The sequence below is a fragment of the Clavelina lepadiformis genome, chromosome 8 (genome assembly GCF_947623445.1).
Source record: "Clavelina lepadiformis chromosome 8, kaClaLepa1.1, whole genome shotgun sequence".
In the NCBI taxonomy this organism is placed as follows: domain Eukaryota; kingdom Metazoa; phylum Chordata; class Ascidiacea; order Aplousobranchia; family Clavelinidae; genus Clavelina; species Clavelina lepadiformis.
The window spans coordinates 6,463,666-6,491,416 of NC_135247.1; the positions used below are offsets into that span (position 1 = coordinate 6,463,666).

The 27,751-nt window shown below is 36.0% G+C and overlaps 1 protein-coding gene across 3 annotated transcripts; it reads left to right on the top strand.

Moving 5' to 3' along the window:
• The first annotated feature begins 801 nt into the window (after positions 1 to 801).
• On the top strand, positions 802 to 27,715 carry LOC143469881 (integrin alpha-1-like). 3 transcript variants are annotated; one of them, XM_076967755.1, is made up of 30 exons: positions 802 to 1,124; positions 4,226 to 4,299; positions 4,426 to 4,550; positions 4,818 to 4,935; positions 5,014 to 5,188; positions 5,559 to 5,631; positions 6,217 to 6,359; positions 6,447 to 6,552; positions 6,635 to 6,740; positions 7,267 to 7,352; positions 20,430 to 20,580; positions 20,883 to 20,968; positions 21,168 to 21,407; positions 21,565 to 21,765; positions 21,945 to 22,084; positions 22,240 to 22,388; positions 22,598 to 22,758; positions 22,879 to 22,979; positions 23,123 to 23,242; positions 23,448 to 23,595; positions 24,046 to 24,192; positions 24,560 to 24,648; positions 24,796 to 24,882; positions 25,030 to 25,138; positions 25,237 to 25,374; positions 25,508 to 25,651; positions 25,805 to 25,939; positions 26,120 to 26,227; positions 26,350 to 26,478; positions 26,573 to 27,715. In XM_076967755.1, the coding sequence occupies exons 1-30, from the start codon at positions 904 to 906 to the stop codon at positions 26,699 to 26,701; spliced, it is 3,939 nt and encodes a 1,312-aa protein (XP_076823870.1). In that variant the 5' UTR covers positions 802 to 903; the 3' UTR covers positions 26,702 to 27,715. The 3 variants fall into 3 exon arrangements, with proteins under 3 accessions (XP_076823870.1, XP_076823867.1, XP_076823868.1); XM_076967753.1 differs by lacking the exons at positions 802 to 1,124; positions 4,226 to 4,299; positions 4,426 to 4,550; ... (5 more) ...; positions 6,635 to 6,740; positions 7,267 to 7,352 and adding exons at positions 13,904 to 14,169; positions 14,398 to 14,654; positions 14,864 to 15,006; ... (5 more) ...; positions 16,964 to 17,154; positions 17,616 to 17,686; XM_076967752.1 differs by lacking the exons at positions 802 to 1,124; positions 4,226 to 4,299; positions 4,426 to 4,550; ... (5 more) ...; positions 6,635 to 6,740; positions 7,267 to 7,352 and adding exons at positions 13,903 to 14,654; positions 14,864 to 15,006; positions 15,123 to 15,307; ... (4 more) ...; positions 16,964 to 17,154; positions 17,616 to 17,686.
• Positions 27,716 to 27,751: the final 36 nt, after the last annotated feature.

A 27,751-nucleotide genomic window follows, 5' to 3' on the forward strand; every position in this document is an offset into this window, starting at 1 on the left:
CTTTCACCAAAAAGCCATACTTAGTAAGGGACTTTGGTTTGGAGGCTAACCGTTGAAATTTTTCGTACCAGTTTAAAATAAGTTATCGCTTCTTTGCTTGTAGGCTGCAACACAACTTGTGCTTAACAATTTGTTTTATTAGTATAAGAATATAGTTTATTGGCTTTTGAAAACATAACCTCACTTGGTGAATGACAATCAGTTTGGAAGATTGTAAGGTTATTGTTAATCTTACCTTTGCCAGCAAAGTTTACAATGATTTCTTTTCAAATTTAACTAATTTTCGTACTGTATAATGATGTAATTAAGGCTTTCATATGTTATTTTTCGTTTTAGTCGGAATCTTGCCACATAGATCAGCACTGTTCCGTGAATTTTTTTTGGTTTGGGTTCGTGCCGTCTCACCCCTAACATTTTTATGCGATTAATTCCTATGGCCCCTGAAAATTGATTCAAAATTTCTTGCCGAGCTGTTTATTCAGTTAATAGCGCTTTTTCATATTGGACAATTTTGTTTTTGCATTATAATTATTAAGGTAAATATGAGTATTCATAATTACCTTAAATTGTCAACTACAGCGTTGTTTAAAAGAGGTATAATTGTCTTTAAAAAAATGTTCTAAACATTTACAAAATTTACAAATACGATAAATTAATTAAAAATCTGACGTTTTTCCAAAGTTCAACACAATAGACCACTGATAAGTTTGCCACTAACATAAAGGGAAAAAATAAAAAGTACTATGCACAAAGGTTGAAAAACATTGCTTTATTTCTTCAAATGGCGTTGCGTGTCTACAGGAAGAACCTCAGGTTGACTTTTCTTAGATATCATTTTGTTACATAAAGCGTAATTAATTTTGGCTTATTTTGAATGAACATTGAAGACGAAGCTGTGAAGTGATGAGGTGGACTCAGTTTAGAGTGTACCCGTTTGGAGATAAATTTACCTTGTGGATTGTATTTGTGAGCTTGTGCGAAGGCTTTAACGTTGAGGATTCAACTGAGTCGTTGCACTACGTACGCCCATCGATTCGACATCCAAGAAAGAGCGTAACCACATCGGAAAAAGAGAATAAAAACTCGTTTTTCGGTTATAGCTTTCAGCTAGACAACAGTAGGAGGTAAGTCTTACTTTAAACCTATATAGTTCAACGAGTACAAGCAAGTATATAATGTGGTTACATGCACGCATTTCTTCTTAGGTGCACTCTAATAAAATATGCTTACATAAAAACATTATAAAGATTAACCAATTGCTAAACCTTTGCAATACGGTAAAACCTATAGCGCCATTGTTCCATTGACATTTACGTTCCAGATCACCTGTACAAGATCTAGATTTAGGTCAAAGCCGTCTCACGTAACCTTCTGAAATTTGTAAACCCAAGGGACACAACAAAGTAATGATTCAAAAAGCTGTAAATTAGGCTGAAAATGTTTCGACATGAGGGATCCTAATGCTTTTTTTTGTATTATGCTTCTTACATATCAACACGATTTAACGATTTCTTTATGTAGTTATGTAACGCGCCGATCACATTTACTCACTGTATGGGGCAAGATGAGGCTGTGGAGAGCGGTAACCAAAACAAAACAGTGTGTATAAGTAAAAACGATAAGCATTAAAGCGTACTGCACTACGACAAACTAAAAATAAAAACCTGCTGTTGGCATCCAGTCGAAAAACAGCTGCATGGTGGTTGAAAAATACAACGGGTAAGTTAAGTAAGCTGCCGCTGAGGTAAGGGCAAACTATTTAACAAGATTAGTTAGATTACCCAACATTAATCACTTGTCACTTTAAAATAAACGCTGACCTCTATAACCGTGTAACAGTCTGTTTTGAGTTTCTGATAGTCTAAACATAACAAAGTTACCAGGTTAAAACACTACCATTATTATACAGAACAAATGAAACACATACACTTAAAACGCCTGGAAACTGTAAGAAACATATTTTGAAGAGCTTTCCTAAACTATATTGATAATGATAACGATTAATAAGATTTAACGAAAACATCCTACGTCTGGTTACGTGCGAAGTCAAACGAAAAGAGGAAGTTTTAAACAATAAATCTCACTTCCAGAAAATGTATGCAAATACTAATAAAAAACCTGGCCACGGTCGCAACCATAGCAAGTTGCTGCAGTCTGCATCAACACTGCTGTATCAACAAACTTCATTGCAAGATGATTTTTGATGTGCTGCAACATCGCCAAAGTGAGCAACCGCTTTATTGGTGATGCTATGAGTCGTCTGGATTAAACCAGCTGCTTTCTTATTTTTCTGCAATCACGTGAAATCCATCAGTCATCGGTGCTTAACCTTAAGCCGTTTTTGATCTAAACGAAATAAAAATACACGACATTCGGGAAATCATAGATTCGTTTGAAAGGTTTAGAATAATCAGGACATTCAAGCCAAAATTTGCTTAACACAAATGCAGGTAAATAGTCTGCTACATATTCATACGATCCGCATATTGCGATTTCAATACTTTTAATAATGTATACAGTATACCTTTCCGGTGGCATCAAACACCAAAAAATGCCATAAAATCTTTGTTTGTTTTATTATACAGTGAATTTACTAAAAGACTGATTAATCGAAAAATCCTCCATGGGGCTCTCTGATATTTTGCATGTTAATTTAGTACGCTTTGGAATACCATTCCATAAAATACCATTTAAAAACCATGATTCAAACTTTTTTTACAGAGGCGTAAAATAAACACTAGAATTTTTGGTCCAAAAAACCCAATTTTAGCTACATTCATGTTAACTTTTACCATAATTCTGCACGCGACCTGGGACATTGAAGCACGCCAACTGCTAGGGTAATTCCCAGGCTAGAAAACAACTCCAAACATGCTGCATTCTGATTGGTCTAAACATTTTTTTAAAGCCCTACGTAGGAGTACAACAAATTCATAAAGATCTTAGTTTTAGGTGTTTGACGCCTCCTTCAAAGGGTCCCTACTCCCACACCCACATAAACTACCTGTCCCCATGTACTGTAGCTCGGCGTGAGTTTAGATCGTCAACTAACGTCAGTAGCGGATTAAGGGGTTACCCGACTGGGATGCAGCCGAGGGTATCCGAATTTTAGGGACCCAGTGAGTTAAAAAACACGTACTTATAACAACAGAAATGACTTAATTCTGGTGTTCACTTGATGATTTCGTTTGAGTCTGTTCATTACAAGAACATTATTGTCTGATATTTTCTTACATTTGTGCGTTCTCTTGACATTATTACGTCCCAGTAACTATTTCTCCCACCAAGTTGGGAACTGCACATATTCAAACGTCGACTCATATGAAGTCATTCTGAGGCCATCATGAATCGGTAAAGTTAAGACGTCATAACCACCTTTATTTGGTTGCGAACAAAGTCATTAGTTGCAGTTTTCTTAGCCATTCTTAAAATAGTAATTCTGTACAGACTAACCAAACTAAAACCTGTAATTTCGCCTCCAAATACAAAAAAGTTGTTGTATTTGTAACTTAATTTTAACCATCAATGCGATTCAATCCATTCTAAACTTTTTTCGCATCAAAAGAACAATTTTTTCGCAAAAATAAGTAGATTTTTTACAGACAATTTAAGTTTTGCGGTTCCACGTACGTCAATTCCGAAGCTATGGCTGTTAAAAGCCTGATACGTCATTTGGATGACATATGCTGGTTAACTTACCAAGATATTGCGTGTATACATTCCTGCTTCTTAACAAAGAGCTTGTATATCGTTCAAATATACGTCCTCAACAACATGCTAGTTCATCAATTTTACTGTTTTAGAACTGATATTTAACCGCAACATATTAGCATTTAATAAACCTCGCGCCAAGTAGGAAAAGATTTGGATTCGTGGAAATATCTATATAATAGTTTTTCACATTTCAAATCCAGAATCTGCTGACTTTCAACGTAACAAATAACTAATGATGAGCAAACGAACCATACATATAATTTGTCACGCTATTGTTGGATAAAAGAAATCTATTTTTGCTTGCCATACAAAATCGCTAAAATATTTGCAACCATTCCACTGTTTGTATGATCGCTCGATAAAATTTATGTATACGAATATAAATGCTTTGGATCTTGGGAAGAGTAAGGTGTTTTTCTGACAATTTTCCACGAAAAACTTTTCACAACAATTGGTTAATAAGAATGATTTCAGGTTTATTGAGCAGGTAATGACAATTTACTTTTTATAGATTAACTGTGGGCTCACCCTACTTCGCTGACAGGGTTAAGACAAGGGTTAAAGGAAATTCGAAATCCAATTTACGTAAGTTGCATATGAATTTGTTTGCATGTAATAACTTCAATATTTGGAAAATATAAATCAAATTTCAACTTAACCATTTAAACTATTTAGTAAATATACTAGTTAAATTTCGATTACACTCATCAGCAACTGGGAACATATTTTCTTGCTCCACGGACAAGACTAAGTGCCACGCAATTGGGCCGCCAGACTTGAAACCGGGTGATTTATTTGGCGAATCGTTAGATGTTACAGCAGATGGAACGTCACTGGTTAGCCATTTAACACAACTTCGTTGGTTTAAAGTTTTTACCTACAGTGCCTTGTACGTATCTGAAGTTGTCTGAACCGTGTTAACCAAATTTTAAAGTAAATTAAAAAAACAGGATATAGTTTGGCACTTTCTAGATTAACTTTACATTTTTCGACACGAGCTTTCGCAAGCATAAGCTTGCTTCTTCAGGTGTATTGCGAAAGGAATTGTACGTATCTGTAATAGGTGAAGTTCCTTTTAAGATGTTACAATTACTTGTTTATAGGTGTGCTCGCCCACGAAGCAGCAGATTTGCACAGGGGCAAAGTACAGTCCGGGGTATTGCTACAAAAGTTCAGATCGCGGCCATACCTGGAGACCTGACCCATTAACGCGGAACATAAGTTGGGAATAAACTTATATAGACCTAGTTATCTATAATGAATTTTAAAGAAAATTATGGCAGCGGATTTATATTACAGGTTGCCCCCACTTCGCTTTGGATTTGATATTTCTACTTGATGGTTCCTTTTCAGTTGGCGTCGACAACTTTAAACGTGTAAAGGACTGGATGAAATCTGTTGCAAGTCACTTTATCATCAATGATGACACAACTCGATTGGGTGTTGTTCAATACTCGCATTTTTACAAAAACATGTAAGTGTGATGAAAAAACACATTTTTTGTTTTCACATTTTAAGAATATTTATTTACTGTTCGTATGATTTTTTCTGTACACTACAACTGTAAGGAACATAAAGATATAGCTATAACAGAAATGAGAAAGAATAGAGGATATAGAGGAATATATAGATATGTAGATATAAGATATATATGTAAACAATATAAAGGTATAGTTAATGCCTCCTATAAAACTTGTATCCTTATTAAGTGCAATAAAATGTATTCCTCATAAATTTTTTTAACAGTAACTGTTGATTTAGTTATGAGATACTGGAGCTGTAAAAATCCGTAGGTTTCGGTGAATGTTTTACGAATCAAAGAAACCTAGTGTTTTGAATTGTAGGCCGCTCAACGAACAACCATACATGGTAACAGAAATCGCATTGGGCGAATACACTGATCAAGAAGCGTTCATGGTAAGACGCTTTTACATGCTCAAGTTTATTGAACTTAAACTTCCTAATCCAACAGTAATTTATTTTATATCCGAAATTATGACGATAAATCTCTTTTTGCCTAGAAAAACGCAACGAAAACCTAGTATGTAGACTACCTAGAGTTTAGCAGATATTTTAACCTGGCCAATGTGGGAGAGACGAGTCATTCTTTGCATTCGAACCACAGCCAACTTTTGTCGTATAGCAATCGACATCAATCACTCTTCATACATGCTCTATTTCGATTTTGTAGTTACCCACAAGAGCTTAAAACACTTGAATTTTCAAAAACGTCGTATTGTAAATATGGCAGCTAATTAAACGTATAATTGCACATTTTGTCATTGGTTAACCAAATGGAAACAAATGTATATTTCCTATTTATTTTTTCCAGAGGGAACAATTATGACTGTAGGCTACAATAACTTCTAAACTCGTTCTATCAAACATTCTAGCTAATTTGCTATACAATTTTACCATGTAGTTATGCTTTTGTTACTTTTATTTTCAATTTTTGTTTCCGTTAATATTACTTTTTTACTTTCATAACCTTGTATATTTTAGAAAGCTGTGAAGAAAATAAAGCTTCACGGATACACAACATTCACAGCACACGCTTTAAACAAAACCGTACTCGATTTTCAAAGTTCTGAACGTTTTAACTCGACGTCAACTTCAAAAGTATTGATCCTGTTAACCGACGGCAGGTACGGAAAGTGCAACTACTTTCGATAAGTTTTAGAAAACAGTGTAAGCTATACTTTGAGTTGGTCTTTACTGCGTCTTGAATATAGGTCAAAGGATCCTGAATATTTAGAGCAAAGTGCTTCATATGTTCGATCTCTTGGCATAACAACATTTTCTGTTGGTGTGGGCCGCGCTGTGAAGAAGGAGCTGCAGGTTAAGTAGACTCTAAAAAGCAGTCATTAGTGCACATGAGTTACCGATCCCAGATGTTGTTTCATGCTAAACTTTGGAATAGATTATTGCCGGTGACACAGAAAGAGTCTACACCGTATCAAATTTTACCGACTTGGATAAAATTGTCAGCAAATTGCAAACAGCTATTCTAGAATTTGCACTCGAAGGTAATACTGCATAATCCACTTTCAGTATATAGGTCATAGTTTTGCTTTGCATAGTCAAGGTCTTTATGACTTTATGGTCCTGAGACTGACTGGCGTCAAAGTTTCTGTAGATTTATTGGGTAAAATCGATTTTACCTTGCCTATATATACAAAAGTTGCGAATTTTATAAAATTAGTTGCAAAATTTGTCACTATTTTCACCATGAATTTGATTATCAAAGAGCTGATATTAGATGTGTTACCGCAATAATACATTTATTTATTAACATAGGCCTATATATACATGCAATTTTTGCCCGTGTACTGAATGATTAGATGTTATTTTGGAAACTATGAAATATACGAATATAAACTATACAAACAACAAAACTATGTTATTACAGGATAAAACACCTGTAGTTGTCCTTCTCAGAAGTAGAGTAATTCGTAGGCTTATATTTCTGACGAGCTTGATGGTGCCCAAATTGAAATAATTGCAAGTTTAATGAAATCTTTAAAAACATGGCATTTCTATTTATGTGAACAGGAGCATCTCAAGGAAACGCTTCCGCATTGACGTTTAAACTTCAGCTTGCCGAGATGGGTTTCTCAACATACTGCTCTTCTGAAAAGGTGCTTTTGTTATAACTGTTTGCTTACTGTGGTCGTATGCTTGCCTATTGGTTGTTTTTTTGATGTATGCGAGTGAGTCAGTTGTCAGTTTTCCTCCCAGAAGATAAGGGACCTAAAACTTAATGGATCTACCTTAGTGCGAGTACATAATGCGAGATGTTGCAAATTCGTGTAAGACGTATTGTCGATAAACTTCTACGTGTTCTTGGTAATAATATAACAGAATCATAAACTAGTCCGTATAGTCTATATAGTTATAAAATCGTAGAACGTTTCCTCTTACAGACGAAGCAGACTATATTAAAAGAGTACCGCATATCTCCTATATGCTCTTTGCACTGCTTCGGTCTGTCTTGCGTTGAGTTTGCTTGTATTCAATTTACAATAGGCATTCGTAATCAGCCCACGACTAACGCTCGCGCGGAATCGGGAATGGTGCTAAAGTGATGAAAAAATGATGCGACAAATATACAAGTTATTAAAACATTCCACAGTTTCCCATCGCTATTATAGCTATTTTACAGCTAAAAATAGTGAGGGGAATGAATAAAAACGTTTTTGCTTGCAGCAAAATATAGTAGGTCTAGGCTAAATAAGTCATCTTATGAAATGCTTTTAAATAATCTTTTGTCTATGATATAAATATTGTTAATGTGAAATTGTAAGTGTACAAAAAATCTAGACTTACAAAGTCTATACAGTATGTACCAAACTGTCATTATAATAAAAACAAATCGTTTGTGAAACAAACCGGTTTTGCATGTTATCTTCCAAGCTCACAAGCAACTTCATCTTTGAACAAAAGCAGCAAGTTGAATATTAGAGTAGGCACATATCCAGTAGAGTAATCTTCGTAACTGTAGAAAAGTTTGTTATAATTTTATTTACTTTTGTTTTTTTACTCAATATTTATTATATTTATAATTAATGTTCTTTTTTTGGAAATACTTTTCATTTTTGCTTAATGTTCAATAATGCTTAAATAGGAAATCTCATAGAACGGCACGAGAATGGGTCAGAAAAAGTGTCCCGTGAAAAAGCTTGCCAATACTATATAAAATGTCGGCCTCCATATACAGTACTTAGTTCATCACAATGAACGCATAAACCCTGAACCACAGGAAACCTTTAGATATGACATTTTCATTACACATTTATTTCGTAATAGACTTTCCTTATTACGTAGGCTTAGACTGCAACCAGATGTACTTTGTATACGTAACATAATGATATATCTTATGATGCTAACGGTATCTACCGGTTTGGAGATTCTGGTAAACAACACCGTACATGATGGCGCCGGTTTATGTCTCTCATCAGCGCACACGCGATGCCACGGGAACGCGATGCCAGTTTACATATAGTCAGTCAAAACCTGCCTACACTCTGTAAAAAATAAGATAATAATTAAATATATTTTAATATAAATTTAATATACAATATTATTAGCTTACTGTGGATTATTAAAGGTACTTGTATGCATATTTCGTAAATCTGGAGACAAATAGAGTTTAAGGTGACACTACACTTCACCATAAACATCTAATGCATAGTCAAGGTCACTTTATCACGCCGGTGGTCAAACTTCCAAAAGTCATGTAATGATGAAATAGGGGCAAAGCAGGCAAGTGAAAGATGTCACCCAAATCCTCAATCCTGCATGCAGGCGGTTCAAAGGTATGGGTTGTCTGATTTTGAAATTGAATTGTAGATAACAATAGAAGACAGCTGACTCGTTCAAGGACAACAATGCCTGATCCACATGAGGAGAGGCCTGTTTCCAGTTACACCGGTTGGCCTGCCACTGTCAAACGAAATCTTCTAAAGCGGCGGAAAATCAAATGTAAAGAAAAAAAAGACCGAAAGTTATGTTTGCAATGTAGAAGTCATACGGTATTCTTTAACCGTGAAAAAGAAACGGCAAAAACGTCGCTCTTCGCTAAATGCCCATGAACTTACCACTACCAGATAAGTCTGCTTACCTAAATAGTGAAGCAGCTTGGCAGCACATAGAGCCGATTTTACCCTCTTTTTATTCTCAGTCAATTTTACCGCATTTTGATAAAATAGCGTATAGTCGTGACGCCATTTCGTATGGTCTAGATGAGAAGAGACGCTTTCTTGGAATTATAATGAATTGTTAACAGTATTCTTTCTTTAGCCGACAACCTTGTAAATAGGCTAATTTCCTTGTTGGGATTAATATAGAGTGAGATTACTAAAAATGCGATTACTAGAAAAATCCCGCGTAGGGCTAATCCTACAATAACCCGCTAAACTCAAGACTATAATTTTGGGCTAAAACATTTAAAATTCATCAATTTTCAACCACATTTCAGGCTGAGCTAAAAATACGACCTGGAAGTTTTTAACGCCCCATTTTCTAGGGTAATTCCCGCACTGAAAAACAACACCTGCCATACTGCCCCTGATCGGTCTAAGACTTTTTTAGCCATTACGTTGAAGTCAAACAAAATCATGGAAATCACAAAATTTAAAATCTATTGGCTTCTTAAAGGCGAATAATCTAGCCTGGAGTCAAGTGCATATTTAAAGTCACCGCAAATATTATGAGGTCCTAATGCAGTTATTGATATACAGCCTTTCTAACTTTGTTACCCAACAGTTCAACTTGGATACGCTTCAAATTGCCAAAGATAATTAATAAACTATGATCATTAACTTTGATTCCGCGCAAGTTTTCCTGCAAAACATCATCAAACTTTGCAATTAGAAGGATAAACACAAAAAAATCCCGTTTTTAAATAGATTGAAAGAGTTTTAGAACCCTGATAAACTAGGCTATGCATATAGTTTAAAAACAAAAGTTCTACTTCATCTTGCAAGAACGGTTATTCAACTTTAGGGTCGACGCCATAAACGTAAAATGCAAAAAAAACTAACGCTATGATTTGAACAAAATACAATTTGAATTTTTATTGATTTGAGGTAGTGTGGGATCCAAATGGATGCGATTCGCAGAAAAGACGTCAGTTGAGTTGCGATTTTTGTTTGTGGGAAAGGTGGTCATACAAAAATGACTCCTGATTTTCTAACTCATTACAGAAAGATGAATTCTTCCCAGTCAACACAATATTATTGGTTCCGTGACCTTTCAGTTGGTTTAGTGTTTGTGACCTTTAGCAGCTGACCTTGGTATAACCAAAAAAAAATCAAGAAAATATTTTATCCAATCAAAAAAATAATAACGCAAAACAATGATTAATTGATGTTGTAGCCAAGCTTATAAGTCAGTCCATACTCGCGCAAGTGTAAAGGATCATAAGATGATTACGCCATGAAAGCTTCAAAAAGTGATGATCTTAACATGCTATTACATAGGATACAAAAACAAACACAACAATAGAATACAAGAAAAAAATATTTTGTGACAGATGTATCTAACAAGGGATCGCGTGACCCACTTTTAATAAAATAGTTTCTTTCTTTTCTGTCTTTCTAATGGCTTGTCATCGAGGCAATGTGACAAGCCTGAAAGGCTTAGGAAAAGTGCTGATGACAAGTTCTCTATTTATCCATTGCTTACATATGGTTAAAAATGTTTTTGTGAACCTTCCTATGCAACACTCCCTATTACATGCTAGCTTACCCTTAAAAAAAATCAATTTTTTTAGATTTAAATAAACTTATAAACATGGCCACAAGTTTCAAACTCCCGTTCCCGTAGTATGACGAACCAAAATTAAACCTGTAATTTTGACTAAAATGCATTGACATTTTCAGCAAATATTGAACGCATGAACAATACTGTTTCATGCCAGTGCCAGTATATTAAATCAACACCATGTAAATGTACAAGCGTTTGATTTATCTTATTGCGTTTTTTCTTGGAAGGAACTATGTATAAACAATTCAATTAATGTCAACACAGCTTCCCTACACTCACGGGTTTGCCACTGATCGCGTGCGACCGTGTATACAAATATTATTGATACAAAATTTGGGCATGAAACAGGAGCCTCAATGGGAATATCAAATGTATAATGACAAGGATAGCTTACAATCGCAATCGACTTATCGCGTACACTCTGCTGTACAGCAATCTCCCGGTTTAGTAGTTTAGTACGCGACTTGACTCTGAGCAGTGATTGCGAACTTACGATCGCTCATTTTTTGGTGCTGATGTCTGGTAAAATACTTCCACTCATTGTGATGACGTCATCAACTATAATAACAATGACATTGTTATAAATTGTTAATACATTGTTAAAATATTGTTATATGAATTTTAAGTAATATGTTCTGAGATTGGCAAAAATTTAGACTGTAGTAATTCTATATTTAGGAACGTAAACACTGACCAATATATTGAACTCTCGATACCAGCTAGACTTAAACTTTAGCAAAGCAGTTATCAGTAGGGCAAGTTTTTGTTGCACTAAAAACGTGAGAAAGTTGCACTTAATTTTAACAAAAGTTGCAGTCAAAAGTTGCATTTATGCACAAGTTTTTAAAAGCATTAGGGTATGAGATACTCGAAAGGATCCGTTGTATAACCCAACAGTTTAAGATTTGCAGGGTGTCTGCTTGTTCCGTTTCTTTCTTCGCTATACAATCGATCATGCATACATTTATATGTTCTTTAGGTTTGAAACCTACATGACAGCATTTCGCTGTCAGCTCCTGTAGAGCTGTCAAATTTGGTACTTTCCCATTTCACGGACGGCCTGGCGAGACCGCCGAAAATAACATTTTTTGCCGGTACGTAGCAAGAAAATAACGCAATGCGGAAATAATTTTCCGCAAAAAGCCAAACAGCAAAGCGTTAACCCACCCCTCCCCTCCCCCCAAAACAAGTCAAATACCACACCCCAACCCCCCTAGGTCTGCAACTAACTAAGCTATCTCAACAAAAATTGACCTCGAAAGACTAGACACAACCTGTTTCCATTTGTGCGGGCTTGGCCAAAAGCCAAGTCATACTTCCACTTCTAATTTAGTTCGGGCACTGTCGTGCTTGGCTGGGGTTGTTGAACTTCTAGCTTGCAAGCCAAGTGTTGCGTCATAGATAACATTGAGATGCAGCTAATCCAACACATAGCTCTTTGTTATGCAAAGCAAAGAGAATAGAAACATACTAGAAATAGTTTTATAGCATGTTTTTTAAGTCACTCCTTTACATTTTGCGCAATACTTGATAAAAGTTGCAGTAAAAAGTTGCATGAAAAATAGAAAAAAGTTGCAAAAAGTTGCAATATAAAATTCCTACAAACAGCTTAAAACATCATAATACATAAATTCTGAGTATTTAGGAAGCTGCCGGAAGCTGTAAAAAAAAGTTGCAAAAGTTGCAAAAACTTGCCCTAGTTATCAGTTATCGGCCGTTTGTTTAAAATTGTTGAACATGGGACCAATGAGAAATAGCAACATCTCTTTATTCTTTCATATGGGTTGCTCATAACACGATTCATGGAAAATTAGAACCAAATTGATCATAAGTAAATTAATCATTAAAAATAGATTTATCTTCGCTGAAGTGGAAGACATCGTTTTTGTACCGGAAAAAACAGCACAAACCAGTATTGCCGAAGCCAAAACCAACGGCGCAAACTAAAAGATTGGGTTCGGTGTTAAATTTTGCGGTGGCACGTTTGTAGATTAGTAATTGTTTAATTTACTGTTTAATAATACTGATTTTGATATTACTAATTTATTGTTTAATATGTTCTGAAAGTTCGCTTAAGCCATCATGCTTTTGTGCTTGATGATACTGTGCAGTGTTTTGATATGTTTTCTTGGCACCAGAGATAAAGAAGCAAAAAGACAATAAGTTAGCGAAATTGGCTGCTAAATTTTACTTTTTGAATAATTTTTATCTTTAAGCGTCTAAAAGAAAAATTGGGCCCACTTATACTATATCTCAATCAAGTACATATCCTAACAAAATAAAATTATTTTAATTCTTTTAGCAATTTGGTGAAAAACAACAAGAACTTTTGTCACATCGGTTTCGTTCACTTCCCCTATACTAAATTACGTCTTCCAAAAATCTTTCTATGCTGACTACGAAAAAATATGCTCTCCAAATCATTTTCACGCGACCTATCAGTCGATAAATTTCAAGTAGTCTATATACCAAAAGGTGATTTCTTTCCAAAAGGAATCAAAACTTATATGTACCGTGTTTAGAGTTGCTCGCACAAACTTTACTTTCTTCTGGACCTCGTCTTTTGCAAAACTAACTTTTTCTCATGACAAAGTATCAAATAATAGTATTTCGACCATAGAATGAAACGTCTTAACCATAAGCATTGTATAAACTATTTTTTTGCGAGGGTTGAAAGTTTTCGGAACAGTGTCAAAGTGCTTCATTGCAATATACGGAAAAACATTTCCGGAAAGCCGAAAAGGTATCTTTTACCCTATTCAACGTTGGTATGTTTTCATGTTAAAATGCATTTAGTGGTAAATATAAATGATTGTAAAAAGCTAGTAACGTATACGATTGATCAAAAACCTTATGTTTACAAAAAACGCTAGGTATTGTGCTCTTTTTGGTTGTTGTGGCCTGAAATAGATTGCAAACACTGTTTAGAAATATGCTGATTTTAGCAGCAGTTCAATAACTTGGTAACAATTTCAAAACCAATCTCACCTGGCGACAAGTCAACCTGTGTGATGCCATTCTACAGAGGAAGGAGCTTGTTTGAGGAAGACATTTCAATGGCAATGTAAGCGATTTGAAGGGAACATCCTGTCATGGCCATTTAGTTGTCAATATTTAAATGCACATTCCTTTGATGATAACTCTTCAGCAACATTCATGTACACTTTGCTGATTTAGTAAGAATTTAAGGTATTGCCACAATTTATTGAGATTTGCTTTAGCGTTAGATTCTTAGTTTCTCGAGAGTGTTGTCTGAACAGTTGTTAGCAACTGGTATTACAATGAATTGGGCACTTTGCAGTCAAGTTGCGTTCGGTACACGAAGTTGAGTCATACACTTTCCGGTATTGCAAAGCCTTGGCGCTTGGCAATTCGATTTATTGGCAGAAATCAAAATAATATTCCTGTGTTTTGAAGCTTATCAAGATGAAGGTGCACGCATACCACAGAAAAGTTGGATTATTTATTAAGTTCATGCACCTTGTTGTCTTGTTTCAAATGGAAAGAACGGAAGCGTTCAACATTTTAGTTGATGGCCACACCGAAAATGTATTTGTGCGCAAGGACGAAGTGAATTCATTCGGAGAGACAAATCGAGAGTTCAACGGAGATTCATTTTTTGGATATAATATTTTTTTGCAGCTTATTAATAATGGATTTGAAGACACAATACAGTAAGACTTCCATAACTATATGCTTATTAATGTAGTTGAAAATTCTACGTCTGTCTGTATAAGTGTCAGTTTAATTTCTAGCTTGGGAAAGGATAACAATGAAAGAAAAACACCATGCCACCATACCATACTATGTGGATAATGTTTAAAGAAATATTTAATAATAATATCCTACTTGGTCTTATGAAAGCGTATTTTTCCTTAAATAGATTTGCCACGGGCGCTCCCACTGAAATGTTACAATCATATAAGAACAGCAACACGGAAGAAGGTGGACTAATCAAAGAGCCCAGCCCACAATTGAGAGCAGCTGTGTCATCCACTGATGCAATGGGAGAGCTGTACTATTGTGGTTCGTTGTATTTTATGTGTATTTTGAATTTATCTTGATAAAATTTGGTTCATTAGTATCTACACTCGCTGTGTACTTACTTCAACGATGAATCTTCAGCAAGTTGTCGGGTTTAGAAACATCTCAGCTACATTTCATGAACACGACACATTTTCGAATACACAACTGTACAAGAAATGCCAACATTGATCGTCAGCTGGCTGGATTTGAACTGAGTAACCAGGACGCTTTGGGCATTTCATTATCAAGCTTTCCGTTAAAAAAGACTGGCCAATCGCTGTCGACTGCAAACACCATGGTGGTACGATGTGCAGCAACGTTTATGGAGTGTAAACTTGTAGGCCATTTTTAAAATAATCGAAGATAACATCTGAAAGCCTTAAAAATATTTTTGAAGACGTGTGCCCATCTGCGTGAACATGACTGTGGTACAAATTATAAAGCGGAAGGTGCTTGTTATGTTTCTGAAACTGTCCCAGGACGAGGTGATTCGCAGAAGATAACCCAGTGGCAAAAACGTGTCCCATGCAGGCACAGTGAGTCATGAATAAAGAATAAAAACTTAACTTACTCTGTTTGTTTTCATTGGATAATCTAACATATTTAGGGTTGAATTTGTGCTAAGAAAGATTTATTTAATTATTTCTTCAGTGAAGTATAATGTATAAGCGATTGGCTACACTTTATACTGTATTGGTATTTAAGCAGTAGAAGATGCACAAAGTTCACAAGAGATATAAGTAGCCTATAAACAAGCGATAAGTGCTGTGTAACAAAGTTAAAGTCTGAAGAATCAACAATTTAACGTCATTGCTGCTTTAATTCTTAAAAACGTATAATCAAGTTTGTGAAAAATAAGCGCAGTTAAAGCTCCGAATATTGCCAATGCAGCATATATTATAAGTTACTAATAAAAACCAGTTTAAGCAAAATCTCTAAATGCTATAAACTGATGGTGAACCTGCATAAATTTTGTCTAACTAAGCAATAAGCGTTAAGTGACCGAGTAAATCAATTATTTTTAAGGTTGCTTTGAAAAGGACATAGATCTCATGTTTGTGGTTGATGGATCATTTTCTGTTGGCAATGAGAGTTTTAACAAAGTAAAAAACTGGATCAAAGACGTCTCTGAGGGTTTTGAAATTGCCAAACAAGTCCAAGTCGGAGTGGTGAGTCCCCTGAGTGACATTACAGAAATAATAAGGTCGAATAATAACTGCGCAATTAAGCCAAGAAGACAAACACTTATGAAAGCCTGAAACGTGCATTTGTGGTGATTCCTCCGATTACTTCTTACGGATCCTGCCACAAACGCTAAACACACATATACGATAATGCAGGTTCAATATTCGTTCTGGTACGCAAACAAAAAGGACCAGACATACATGACCACGGAAATAGCTCTCGGACAGTACAAAGACAAAAAGCAATTTGACGATGCAGTCGACTCTATCAAGGTTTGAATCTCCAAGTCATGTTTACAGAGCAATAGAAGTCCAAGTTTACTTTTCTGATTGCTGAAAGTAACTGAAATCAGGCTACATTTTAGTACCACGGATACAGCACATACACAGCCCATGCAATCAACAAAACTATAAAAGAAGATTTTAATGGTCCAGCAAGTAGATACCCAGACGCTAGGCGAGTCATGATCCTTTTGACTGATGGAAATGCTGACGATGCGGAGTAAGATGTTGTTCTCTTCATATAACTTGTTTATTTTTCTTATACATCTTTCAGATGTTTTCAAAGAATATCGTTTAACGGGTATTGAACTGCATGGTTACTTGTTAAATTACAGTGCTGGTTATCTGTTGTAAAACTCACGATTTAAAATAACTTTAACTGTAAATGAAAAAGACTAAATAAGTAACCAGGAAACCTGAATCAAACTTGCACCGGTCTTCCATTATGTATAATCGCTTCCATGCAGTAATTGTGGCTATCGCTCACGTAGATTGCTTGGTGGTGCAACAAAATATGCTGCTGATCAAGATGTCGAATCATTCGCGGTTGGTGTTAGTCAATACAGACTTGACCAGTTAGAGCTCATTGCCACCAGCCCCGGCAACGTCATCACTGTCGATGATTTTGATGACCTCACCAACATCGTATCTGAGCTTCAAAAGGGCATTCAAATTATGGAAGGTAATTTCTGAAGTAAAAAGTGTTCTGGGTCCATATACTTCACGTTATCGGAATAATTTTTCGAGCGTTGCCTAAGGTAACAATTGAAATTATAAGTAACTACAGTTAACTTTAATAGCTGACTTCAATAGTTAGAAGTTAACTTTAACAGTGAACTTCAATAGTTGTAGGTAGGTGCTTCCTTTTCAAACACTTCTATAATGCTGTTAGTTTTCTATTACACTTGTGTAACAGAATTGCAAACCGCAGTACGTATGTTGTTGTACCAGTTACAAAGAATTGTGTTTTGATAATCGTTTTAAAAGTGATGGAAAGTGTGCACTTACGCAGTGCAATCGATATTAACATCCAACAGTGCGGCCTGATTGATTAACAGTGTGGAATATTTGTACCAACAACCTCTTATGTTGTAGTTATGCGAGTAATTCAGTAGTAATTATAATTTGTTTACGTTTGAAAAGGTGCTGCGTCGCCGGATATCCATAATGAGCTGATGCAATGCCAGGCTGGGATATCAACCGCCTTTGACAAGGTAAGCATCATGTCGACAAAGTGCAATATACAACAGGCTACATTCAATTATTTGGAGGTGGAATTGATGAATCGATTGAGTTGCAAGTAACATAAGAAATCAGATGACTCGCACTACTGCAAAACGCGTATATGCGCTGTCACGCTGCAGGTTTTCCATAATGAAGTAAAAAGCCATTTCACGATGTTAGGTAAACAAATAATATGAATCACCTCCTTTTCTTTGTCGGCTGTACCACTGTACTCATGCGTGGTAATTAACGACATACAGGCGAAGTTTTTTTCAACTTTTTCAGTAATGCAGCTGAATGCTGAGAAATTAAGTATACAAGAAGTTCATATGCAAACTAAATTATGCTAACCTTTACGTAAAAAATCTACATCATGGCTGCTGTACCAATGTGGAACAAAAGTCACTGAAAATAGAAATGTGTTAAACAGTGCATGCAAGGACATTTAAGGACAGGTTAACACAGTTGTAAACGTCACGAGACATGTTGCAAGGTACGGCGCCCTTTTTGGTAACAGCCCGTGCTATGCTGGATTTCACGACTTCCCTAATACTGCAAACAAGACGAGGTTTTCATAACTGTTGAACATTGCGCTACAGTGCTCAATAGATTGATTTATAGACCAGGGCTGACGTCATTTCCGGAGCATCGACGTGCACACACAAATTCTCATTGCTCACAGCGCATCCGTTTTACTCATCATGATAAAGTAAACTGTGTGAGTGACTCTACCAGTACAACAGGACAATGAACGACGTTGGTACGCATCGTTTTCTTTATGTCCACTGTGACTGCTGTCCTCATTCAGAACCAACTTCCTTAAATTTATAAAAAAGTTTTAGTGACAAAGAAAACATGCATAATTCGCAAAGGTTTTGGTCTAGGTGTAATTGTAACAGGGAGTAGAAAATGAACAAAAAGAAATACTGGGAACTACTGCTTGACAGGTAATACATTTTTATTTTATGCTTTATTGCACTTAGCTTATCAGTGTATCTGTGCCAGTTATACTAAAGTATCCAGACACACAGTTTGACAATTTTGTTGTAGAAACAGAAAGCACGTTTGTGGTAAGCTTGATAGTAACATATAATCCATACAACATCCGTTAAAGTGTGGTTGTTTTTTAAACTGACTCAAAATTATGTAATTTTATTTTTGTGTACCGTGAAAAAACCCGTCGTGATTGCGATTAATTCTAGATACGATAAGATGTTAAGAATTCAGTTAACTTGTGTACATATGTATTTGAATGTACGTAGCTCCCACAGCCGAATGTAAAACATGCAAAATGTAAAATAATTCGTTTAACCCTATAGCATGTCAGTTTATCTATCGCTTGAATTTTTAATGGGCTAAATTTGTGTTCGTTGGCAATATCTTTTCGTTGACGGAATGAGTTTGTCAAGTTATCAGCTGGACGTTTTAGCTTTTACAGCACTGCGTTATACAAACGCTAAAACGAATCTTTGATTAAAACTGTATAGCGTAATACTTTCTCAGGAAGTAGATTTCCCTGTGTTGTAGCTAACAACTCTGGACACCTACATGCGATATTGCCAGCGTAGGCAGAAGTTAATGTGTAAGAGGAAGTGGTTTACAGAAGCGAAATTTACATATGCTTTGACGTAATGGTTGCAAAAATAGAAAAATTAATTTCAAACCAGTTCGCCACACGAACTACCGCTTTCGTTAAACTTTAGCAGATTTTGCGGAAGTATGTCGAACCCGTTGAAAATGACATGCTTTTCTATTCAGAACAAACGATGCAAAAATAGCTATCGCATAGTATACAATAGCAAAAAGCAAGATGAAAGCAATACTTTCTATGGAAATACTGTATTTCCATAGAACATATTTATTACAATTTTTGTATTTTTTCCCACAGATCCACCAAGTTTCACAACTTTATGTAATTTGGAACTTTTAAACGCAGAAGCTCGTTTAGTGTGGTATGTGGTTACGACGTTACACTCGAAAAGTGTGGTTACTACGTAAGATATCGTATTTCATTATGTGTTTGTATTTTATTTGCTGGCGATAATACTGAGCATTCCTTGAATAACGTCTTCCTTTTTTGCTTGTTATGTGCCCGAAGCTGACTAACAAACAGGCGCCTATGGAATGCCATGGGGCGCATTACCAAAGGCAATATTTTGCAGACTCGGCAGGTTGTCGATGAATTGGGTCTTTCTACTTGAAAAGCTTGAAAAGAAATGACAAGTTTTGTTATGTGCTATAACTTTTCTGCCGCTAATCACTTAAACACCCTGATAAAGACATGCCAGATAATGCTTCGAAGTAATGGTGAAACTGGCTTGAAAAAGAAGATTTACGGGAATTATTATTTATCAGTTACATGAATTATACAACAGCTTTCAATTTTTATGCGCTTATATTACTATGTTGAGCATGCATCAAAAATAAAACAATTTTCGCTTTGGTTGTGCTTTTTTCTTCGGCGGTTACCTGCCACTCGGGCATGACAGTACAGGCGTTCGGTATAATTCCAGATTTGGAGGGTCGCTGCCTCAAAACCGACGGCTGTTGGATGTTTTGCGGTTTGCCTGTGTGTGAGTGTGAATGCGTGTATGTGAATTATTTATACCATTTCTGTTTTGTGGTGGTCATATTATATGTTGATAAATGTGTTAATGTAATAATTAATAACACCGCACTATTGAAACAAATTTCCTGGCAGCACAATGTCTGATTATGTATTTTCTACACCAGAATGGAGCTCTTTACTTGGGAGCCGTTGGAGCATACGACTGGAGCGGAACCGTTATAAAATACGACTCTTCTAACGACGAAGAAGCATCCATTCCTTCGTATGAAGAGGTTCAGAGAGTTTTGCCCGATCGAGCCAAAGAATCTTACTTAGGTAAATTATTAATTGGCGTTTTAGTCTTCACTCATTTCGAAATATTTGTACAGTAATTACAAATCGACATGATTTCTTACAATACTTGAATGTAAATTGGAAATAAAACCCAGCACGCAAGCTGCACTTTAGCTATTTATGCAATTTGTAATAGGATAAACATATACAAACGATTATCATGTCAAAAATACTTTATCATATACAGTAGCTATAAATGATTCAGCACTTAAATAAACTTTGTGGCTCCTTATAAACGAGAAGAAACGATACATCGTAAAAACTTGGTAGAATTAATCTTACAGGTTATTCTGTAACATCTGGAAGGTTTAATGGGGGGAGTGTGCAGTATGTGGCGAGTGGTGCACCCCGCTATATGTTGGAAGGAGCTGTGAGTTGTGTTTGTATCTCTGTGGTTGGTAAACCTTTTAAAGTAAAGTCAGGATTTATTCGTTCAAAATGCCAAGGCATTTTAATATCTATTTCTATTAGATGCGCTTAATGCGTGCACATTCACCAAGGCACGCACGAAAAGTAATTTTAGATCACGATCTTATAACAGATTTAGTGAGCAATATATCCTGCAATAGGTGGTCGTTTATGAGTCGGTTGTTGCTAGTGCAAACTTTGACAATTCTCAAACACTTCGAGCGCACGAGAGCCAGCGACAGCTCGGAAGCTATTTTGGCGGCTCGGTACTGGCTTTGGATGTAAATAACGATAACAAAGATGACCTTCTGGTTGGTGCACCCTTGTATACTGGAGAAGGCTTTGATGAGGGTCGAGTGTTTGTCTTTGTTACTAAAAGTGGCACCTATCCAGCAGATTGGGTGAGAAAGTATAAACATGTTTTTTGTAGCTTATTATAGCACGAACTGATATAAAGCTTTCTCTTGTCTCACTATAATGGCCAATTCAAAACCATTAACGATTACTTGCTTTTATGTGCACATTAACATGCGTACATATACATTCTTGTACGCACAGGCTTCGTCCAGCGAACCTCCACTGGAGTTAGTATCAATCGCACCTGGTGGTCGCTTCGGTACTACAATGGCTTCGGCCGGTGATCTGAACAAAGACGGCTACAATGACGTCATCATAGGTGCTCCCTTGAGCGAAGGCGACAGAGGATCCATCTTTATCTACCACGGAAGCGCAGATGGCATTGATACGGGATATAAGCAGGTATATAGGTGTCGGCCGACATTCGCTATATACTACATTGGCCACAGATTTAAACTAGACCCGAAGAAAAAATAGGGAGAGTAATGTCATAAATATGTGTATAAAGTCAATATAATGCACAGGTTGCTGAACATATAAACCAAATGTGTTTTGTAATAAAATCATTCTTTCTGATTTAGAAAATTTCTGCATCTGATATCACCGGAACAAACCTTTTCTATTTTGGCCAATCTATTCAAGGGGGGGTTGATTTAGATGGGAATCAGTACCCAGATGTGGCAGTTGGTGCTCCAAAGAGTGACACAGTGGTCATATTTAGGTGAATACTACAGTATACTTAGGAGTAACAAGTTTTTTCTGCAGCACATATATAATTCTACTCAATTTCAATTCTATAATAATCTATAATCAAATCTATAATCAATTTTCAAATATATTTCTACTCTGGTCCGAAAACCGGTTTGTTTATTTTAGGTCACGCCCTGTTGCAGTTTTGAACGGAACAGTTGAGTTCACTACAGATTCGATATCTATACTGGACTGCTTTAAAATAGAGAACCGTCAATGTGTTAAAGTCACAGCCTGTATTACTGTGACTGGTGAAGGAATTGAAGATAACATCGGTGAGAGTTTGATGAGCGAATATATATGTGTGCTACAGAATATACAGATTACGACGCGCAAATATCAAACAAATAACTAGCACGAAAGTTGTTACTTACTTTATTGCTTAAAACAAATTTGGAATTCAGTGATGGTTTATTACGTCACATTAGATTTTCATATTTGCCAGATAAAACTACTGTAGAAAACGTACGTTTTGTGTTCACAGAAGTGAATTACACGCTCAATTTGGATACCAGAGCTCTGAACAAACGAATTGAATTTCGAACCATTGCCAATTCCACACAGTCTGGCTATGGAACTTTAAACTACAACATGACCATTGAAACAGGAACACCAGCATGTGAAACTTACGACGTTTACGTTAAGGTATTTCTACGTCATTAAAGCCACTTGCTGCTTATTTGTATTTTTTTTCTAAAGATATTTAGCAACACTTTCCATGATTCAAATACTTTTTGCTCACCACGCGGTTATTTTTAACCATAGCAAACCGTAGAGGATTACTTTTCGGAGCCTCTAGTTGCGGAATTGGATTATGCTCTTTCACCGAGACATTTACAGCAGCCACTTTCTTCCATAAGTGATCCGTAAGTAAAACTCAAGCTTATAATTACAAGACCTTCTCAGATACCTATAGCCTAATTTTTATTCTTCAGTAGTCTTATCAAAATTCAGTGAAGTTAATTTATGTTAAAAAGAAATGTTTTTGATTTTTCTGCTTGCAACATAGCTCTCTAGATTACAAGGCGACAGATGAAGCTGAATTTGCAAGTTCTTGTGCGGGGCCCACATGCAATTATGATCTTCGACTAGCTGGTTCTATTACTGTTCCAAACGCAACACTTAACGGGTAAGATATCAAGATTACTGGTCAAGTTGGTAATTTACGAATTTCTGGTATTTAGTTCTGTCATATGTATTCCTACTTTTCTATTTTCGTGCGCCGTTTACCATATTAGAAATAAACAGCTTTTAACGTGTTTTCTTTGTAATTTCACATTACCTTATTTATTAATATTTACTTTGTCAATATGGTTTATTGTGTTCGTTTCCAGTGTGGACTTGACAGATGGGGGCAATGTGATTATAGTAGGTTCTGACAGCGGACAAGTGACAGTCAGAATGAACTTCAGCAACCATGCAGAGGTCGCTTTTGGCGCTAGAGTGACAGTCACTTACCCGGCCCGACTCAGTTGGTCGAATGTAAGTAAAACAAAAAATCGTTTTCACTCGTTTTGCTTCATTGTTTATCTGTTAATTAAATCCAAGCAGGTATGTGAGGCAAATACCGTATTTTTGTTATCACATTATGCAGTTCTACGTATTTCCAGGTTTGTCCACAGGGATGGGAAAGTGGGCGTGGGATTTGTGAATAGTTTTTGTGAAATGCTGGAATGTAATAAAACATGAAAACTAAAAACTATCACGATTTTATTTACATGTTATTCTTCATTTGCATATCAGTCACTGTTTTTGAGATGCGATATTAGTTTAGTTGGAGTGACATGTGAGATGGCATCTCATATGATATGAGATGGTATAGTCACAAACTGCCACGCGTTGGGCTGAGACAGCAAAAAATGTCTCGTGGAAAATCCTGTCTGTCAATCTTAAATACTCCATCTTAAATAGCTTTATGTATGTACAACATAGGTGGCAGGCTTCGAAAGCTCTAATCCAACTTTCAAACAGCCGTGCGTTGCAGACCAAGAAGGTCCCCAAAATGGAACATACTTAAGCCGAATACTCAACTATCAATACGACAGTCAACGTGGCAACATCATGACAAATGACGACTGGGTAATTAAGCATGACGTAGGAACGTGTCATAGCTTTTGCCTAATTTTTATTTTCTGAGAAAGTTTCAGTGCCTTATGTGCAGTGTGTGAAGTGCCAAAGTTTTGGCTTTCTAATCGATCACGATTTTTCTTTATTATGCGTTTTAAGTGCAGTAGTGGAAATAACTACTTTCTTTTACGAAAAGTAAATGCTTTAATCTTGAAATACATTTTTGAGACTACCCAGAAGGGTTAGCAAATATCGCTATTCTCACAGCCAATTAAAACATTGTGATTTAGCAATGTACAAATTATGATAAGATATTACATAATACGAGCGCTTCTACATAAGGTCTGGTCGCAGTAACTAAATCTAAATTTTATGGCAGTGCTACTTTGTGTTCAAATTTTCGTTGTCCAATTTACGTGATGGAGATATTGTGGACCAAGTCGACATTCGTATTGCCGCCGACACGATGTAAGCTTTGTTCTACTGTACGATTGTCCTTAAACAAGAACAGTATACTGTAATATATCCCCGTCAAATGTATACAGTAGATATAATTGCAAATTCAATGACTACATATATTGGCACGTTTTGCGTATACATTTCTTCATTTTGTAGACGAGCGGGTGTGGATAGAAATAAGAATGACAACGAAATTGACTTTAGTAAAATGGTTAAGTATCGAGCAGATGCAACAGTTCAAAGGTGAGTCAACAACCACAATGAAAGATGTTTTTAGGTTTTGTTGCGTTATCCAGTTTATATTTCTGAGATGACCGCATAGATTTCTGACGTCTATGACGTGTTTCCTGTGTTTTGCTTCGTATTCATTACGTGTCGATGTTTTTGAAGGCAACCTATTACTCCATCTATCGTTTTCGATTTTGACGATTCAACTGAACCTATTACATCCGTCAGGCAAATCGGAGTGAACACTTCGGATGTTCAATATCCATTGGAGGTAAATATAACTTGAAGGAAAGCCACGCGCAAACTATAAGGATAGTGTTGATATTGACATAACCAGGTTTTCCATGTTAACGTCTGACTTTTGTTCAGATCACCGGGCGTGGGTATGCAAATATTCCTTTCTCGACGATAACCCTGAGTTACCCGAGCATCTTACCGCTACCCGAAGGGTCCACCGGCCCATTCCATTTGCTTTATTTGTATGAGCTTACTTGCGAATCTAGAACGGTATGTTTTTTATGGGATTTTCATATCACCTTTTTATTAGCTTGGCAAAACTTCCAGTCAAAATATATAGCTCATGGTATTTTAAACAAGTCTATTTTATTCAGACTTGTACTTTTGTGTGATATCATTATAGGGTGGTAATGCAGCCTGCGAGTGTGACGTATCTAACGTCAATAGATACGACTTGAGTATAAACCTTGTTGCTCAAGACAATGCTACTGGACCAAGCGTGAACTACACTTCGTACCCGAAAAAATTTGGCCTGCAGACATCATTCGTAAGTATACACAGGCCTAATGGAGAATAATTTGAAGTCAATAATCGAAGGAGAAAATTATGAATTAAATTAAATGGAAAAATTTGAAATTCATTTAGATAAATTTTATAACGGTTTATAAAGACACAAATAACCATTACGATTTTTGTTTAGGATTGTTCCACTGACAATCCACCACAAGGCTACGTGTGTGAAATGATAAACTGCAATATAACAAACTTGAGTCAAAACAGCAAAATTTCTTTCGTAGCTAACTTCAGGGCATGGACTAAAAGTTTTAATCTTCCGGTAAGCCTTTTTTGACCCAAACTTATTATGCAACGATAACGGTATTAGCTGTTACTGTTCGTTTTAATCTTGCAAATACAAAGAAAAGTGACTTTGAGAGAAGCTTGCTGAGAAGCATTTCTACAAGCTATAGCAAGTTTAACTATGTAGCATAATGAGACACAATCTCTTTACGCGTAGAACCGCACTGCAAGCGTACAGTTGATATCCGGATTCCGATTCAGCACTGAAAATTCTCGTCTTTTGATAAACAACGCAGGAAACAATGTTACGATTGATAATAAAGCGGTAGGTGATTACAAATTGATATATAGGAGTATACTTTGCAATTTTGTAAAGTTTGTAATATCTTATGCATGGTATAAGCACACAGAGGGGCAAAGTGTGATAAATCCGTATTTTTTATGCAGTTGTCCACTACAGTCACACTTCGTCCAGGTGAACAACCGGGTAGCGAAGACAACCCAATATGGATTTACATCCTTGCGGCTATAGGAGGACTTCTGCTTCTTATTGTCATTGTAGTTATTTTGTGGAAAGTAAGTATATCATGCAACCGTGAAGAACCAGTTTCGTACAATAAAGTCTACCATGTTTTATGGCCTGCAAATTAACCATTAAATTTTGTTTCAGTTGGGATTTTTCAAGAGCAAATACGCAAACATGAAGCAAGAAGCCCTGGAATGGAATGATGCAAACGGAGGAGCCGATGGTGGAGCACCAAATGGCGACGAGTCAACAGCTGACATGGTTGGAAGCTAAAATCGGACCGAAAATATGAAATTTCTTCTCAGGAAGAAACGGCCGGATCGGTCAAATATTTTGTGTTTTCACCTGAAACAAAGCTTAAAGTGAGGTCTTGTGGCTTTGGTTTTAGGAATTTATTTTAAACAATTTTAATCGCCAACCTTGTCATGTTCTTCAAATATGAACGCTTCGCTAAGCAGTCGCGTCAGTTTTCTTTATTTCTTTGTGTAGTATTTTTGTCTTTCATCAAACGTTGAGCGCTATTGATATATACCGTATAGTTCTATTTACACACATTTACACGGCCCTATGCTCCAACAAAAATACATAACAATGGACTTTTTTTGTCCAAATGCGAAAAACGATTATCGACAAAGCAGCTGTTTTTCTTTTGTTTGTATGGAATTGTACAGGATGTAGCTTGGGCGACTACATTTATTTTAATAAAGGAGCAAGACCAATACGGGAACAAAATCAAAATATTTGTGTAAAACCAACAACGTGTAACGGTGAAAAAGATGAAGAAACGAGAACTTAACAGTTTGATCGAATTATTCAGGCAATTTTTAATTTATTCCGTAATGATCTTATTCTGTTCTTGATGTAAAAACACCTCTCGAAAGTTTTGAAAAAATATAATTGAAAGAGGGGGAAAAGAAATACTGCCAGCTAAAGATTAGAACAGAGTACATTTTTATAAGCTAATGTATATGACCAAAATGCAGTTGCAAATTTCCGTAAATGTCTATATATGTGGATATGTAACGGGTACTTTTGTCATACTTTTTAAAAATGACATCTATTTTTTGTTTGACATACATTAAGCGTCGGTAAACGAGAGGGTATTATATCGACCGCGTGCTGTGTAAAATTGTACCGTAAATTTGTACTTGCTTGTTACTCGCGTTTACTTGTTATATTTTATATTAACAAAACACTTCTATGCTTGCTCCCTTTAACTGCTGTGTTGATCCTTGTATAGCGTTCACGACGATGTCTGCGCTTTTAATAAAATAACCTGTTAGCACATGCTCTTTGGTTTAGTTTAGTTTAGAAATAGTTAGT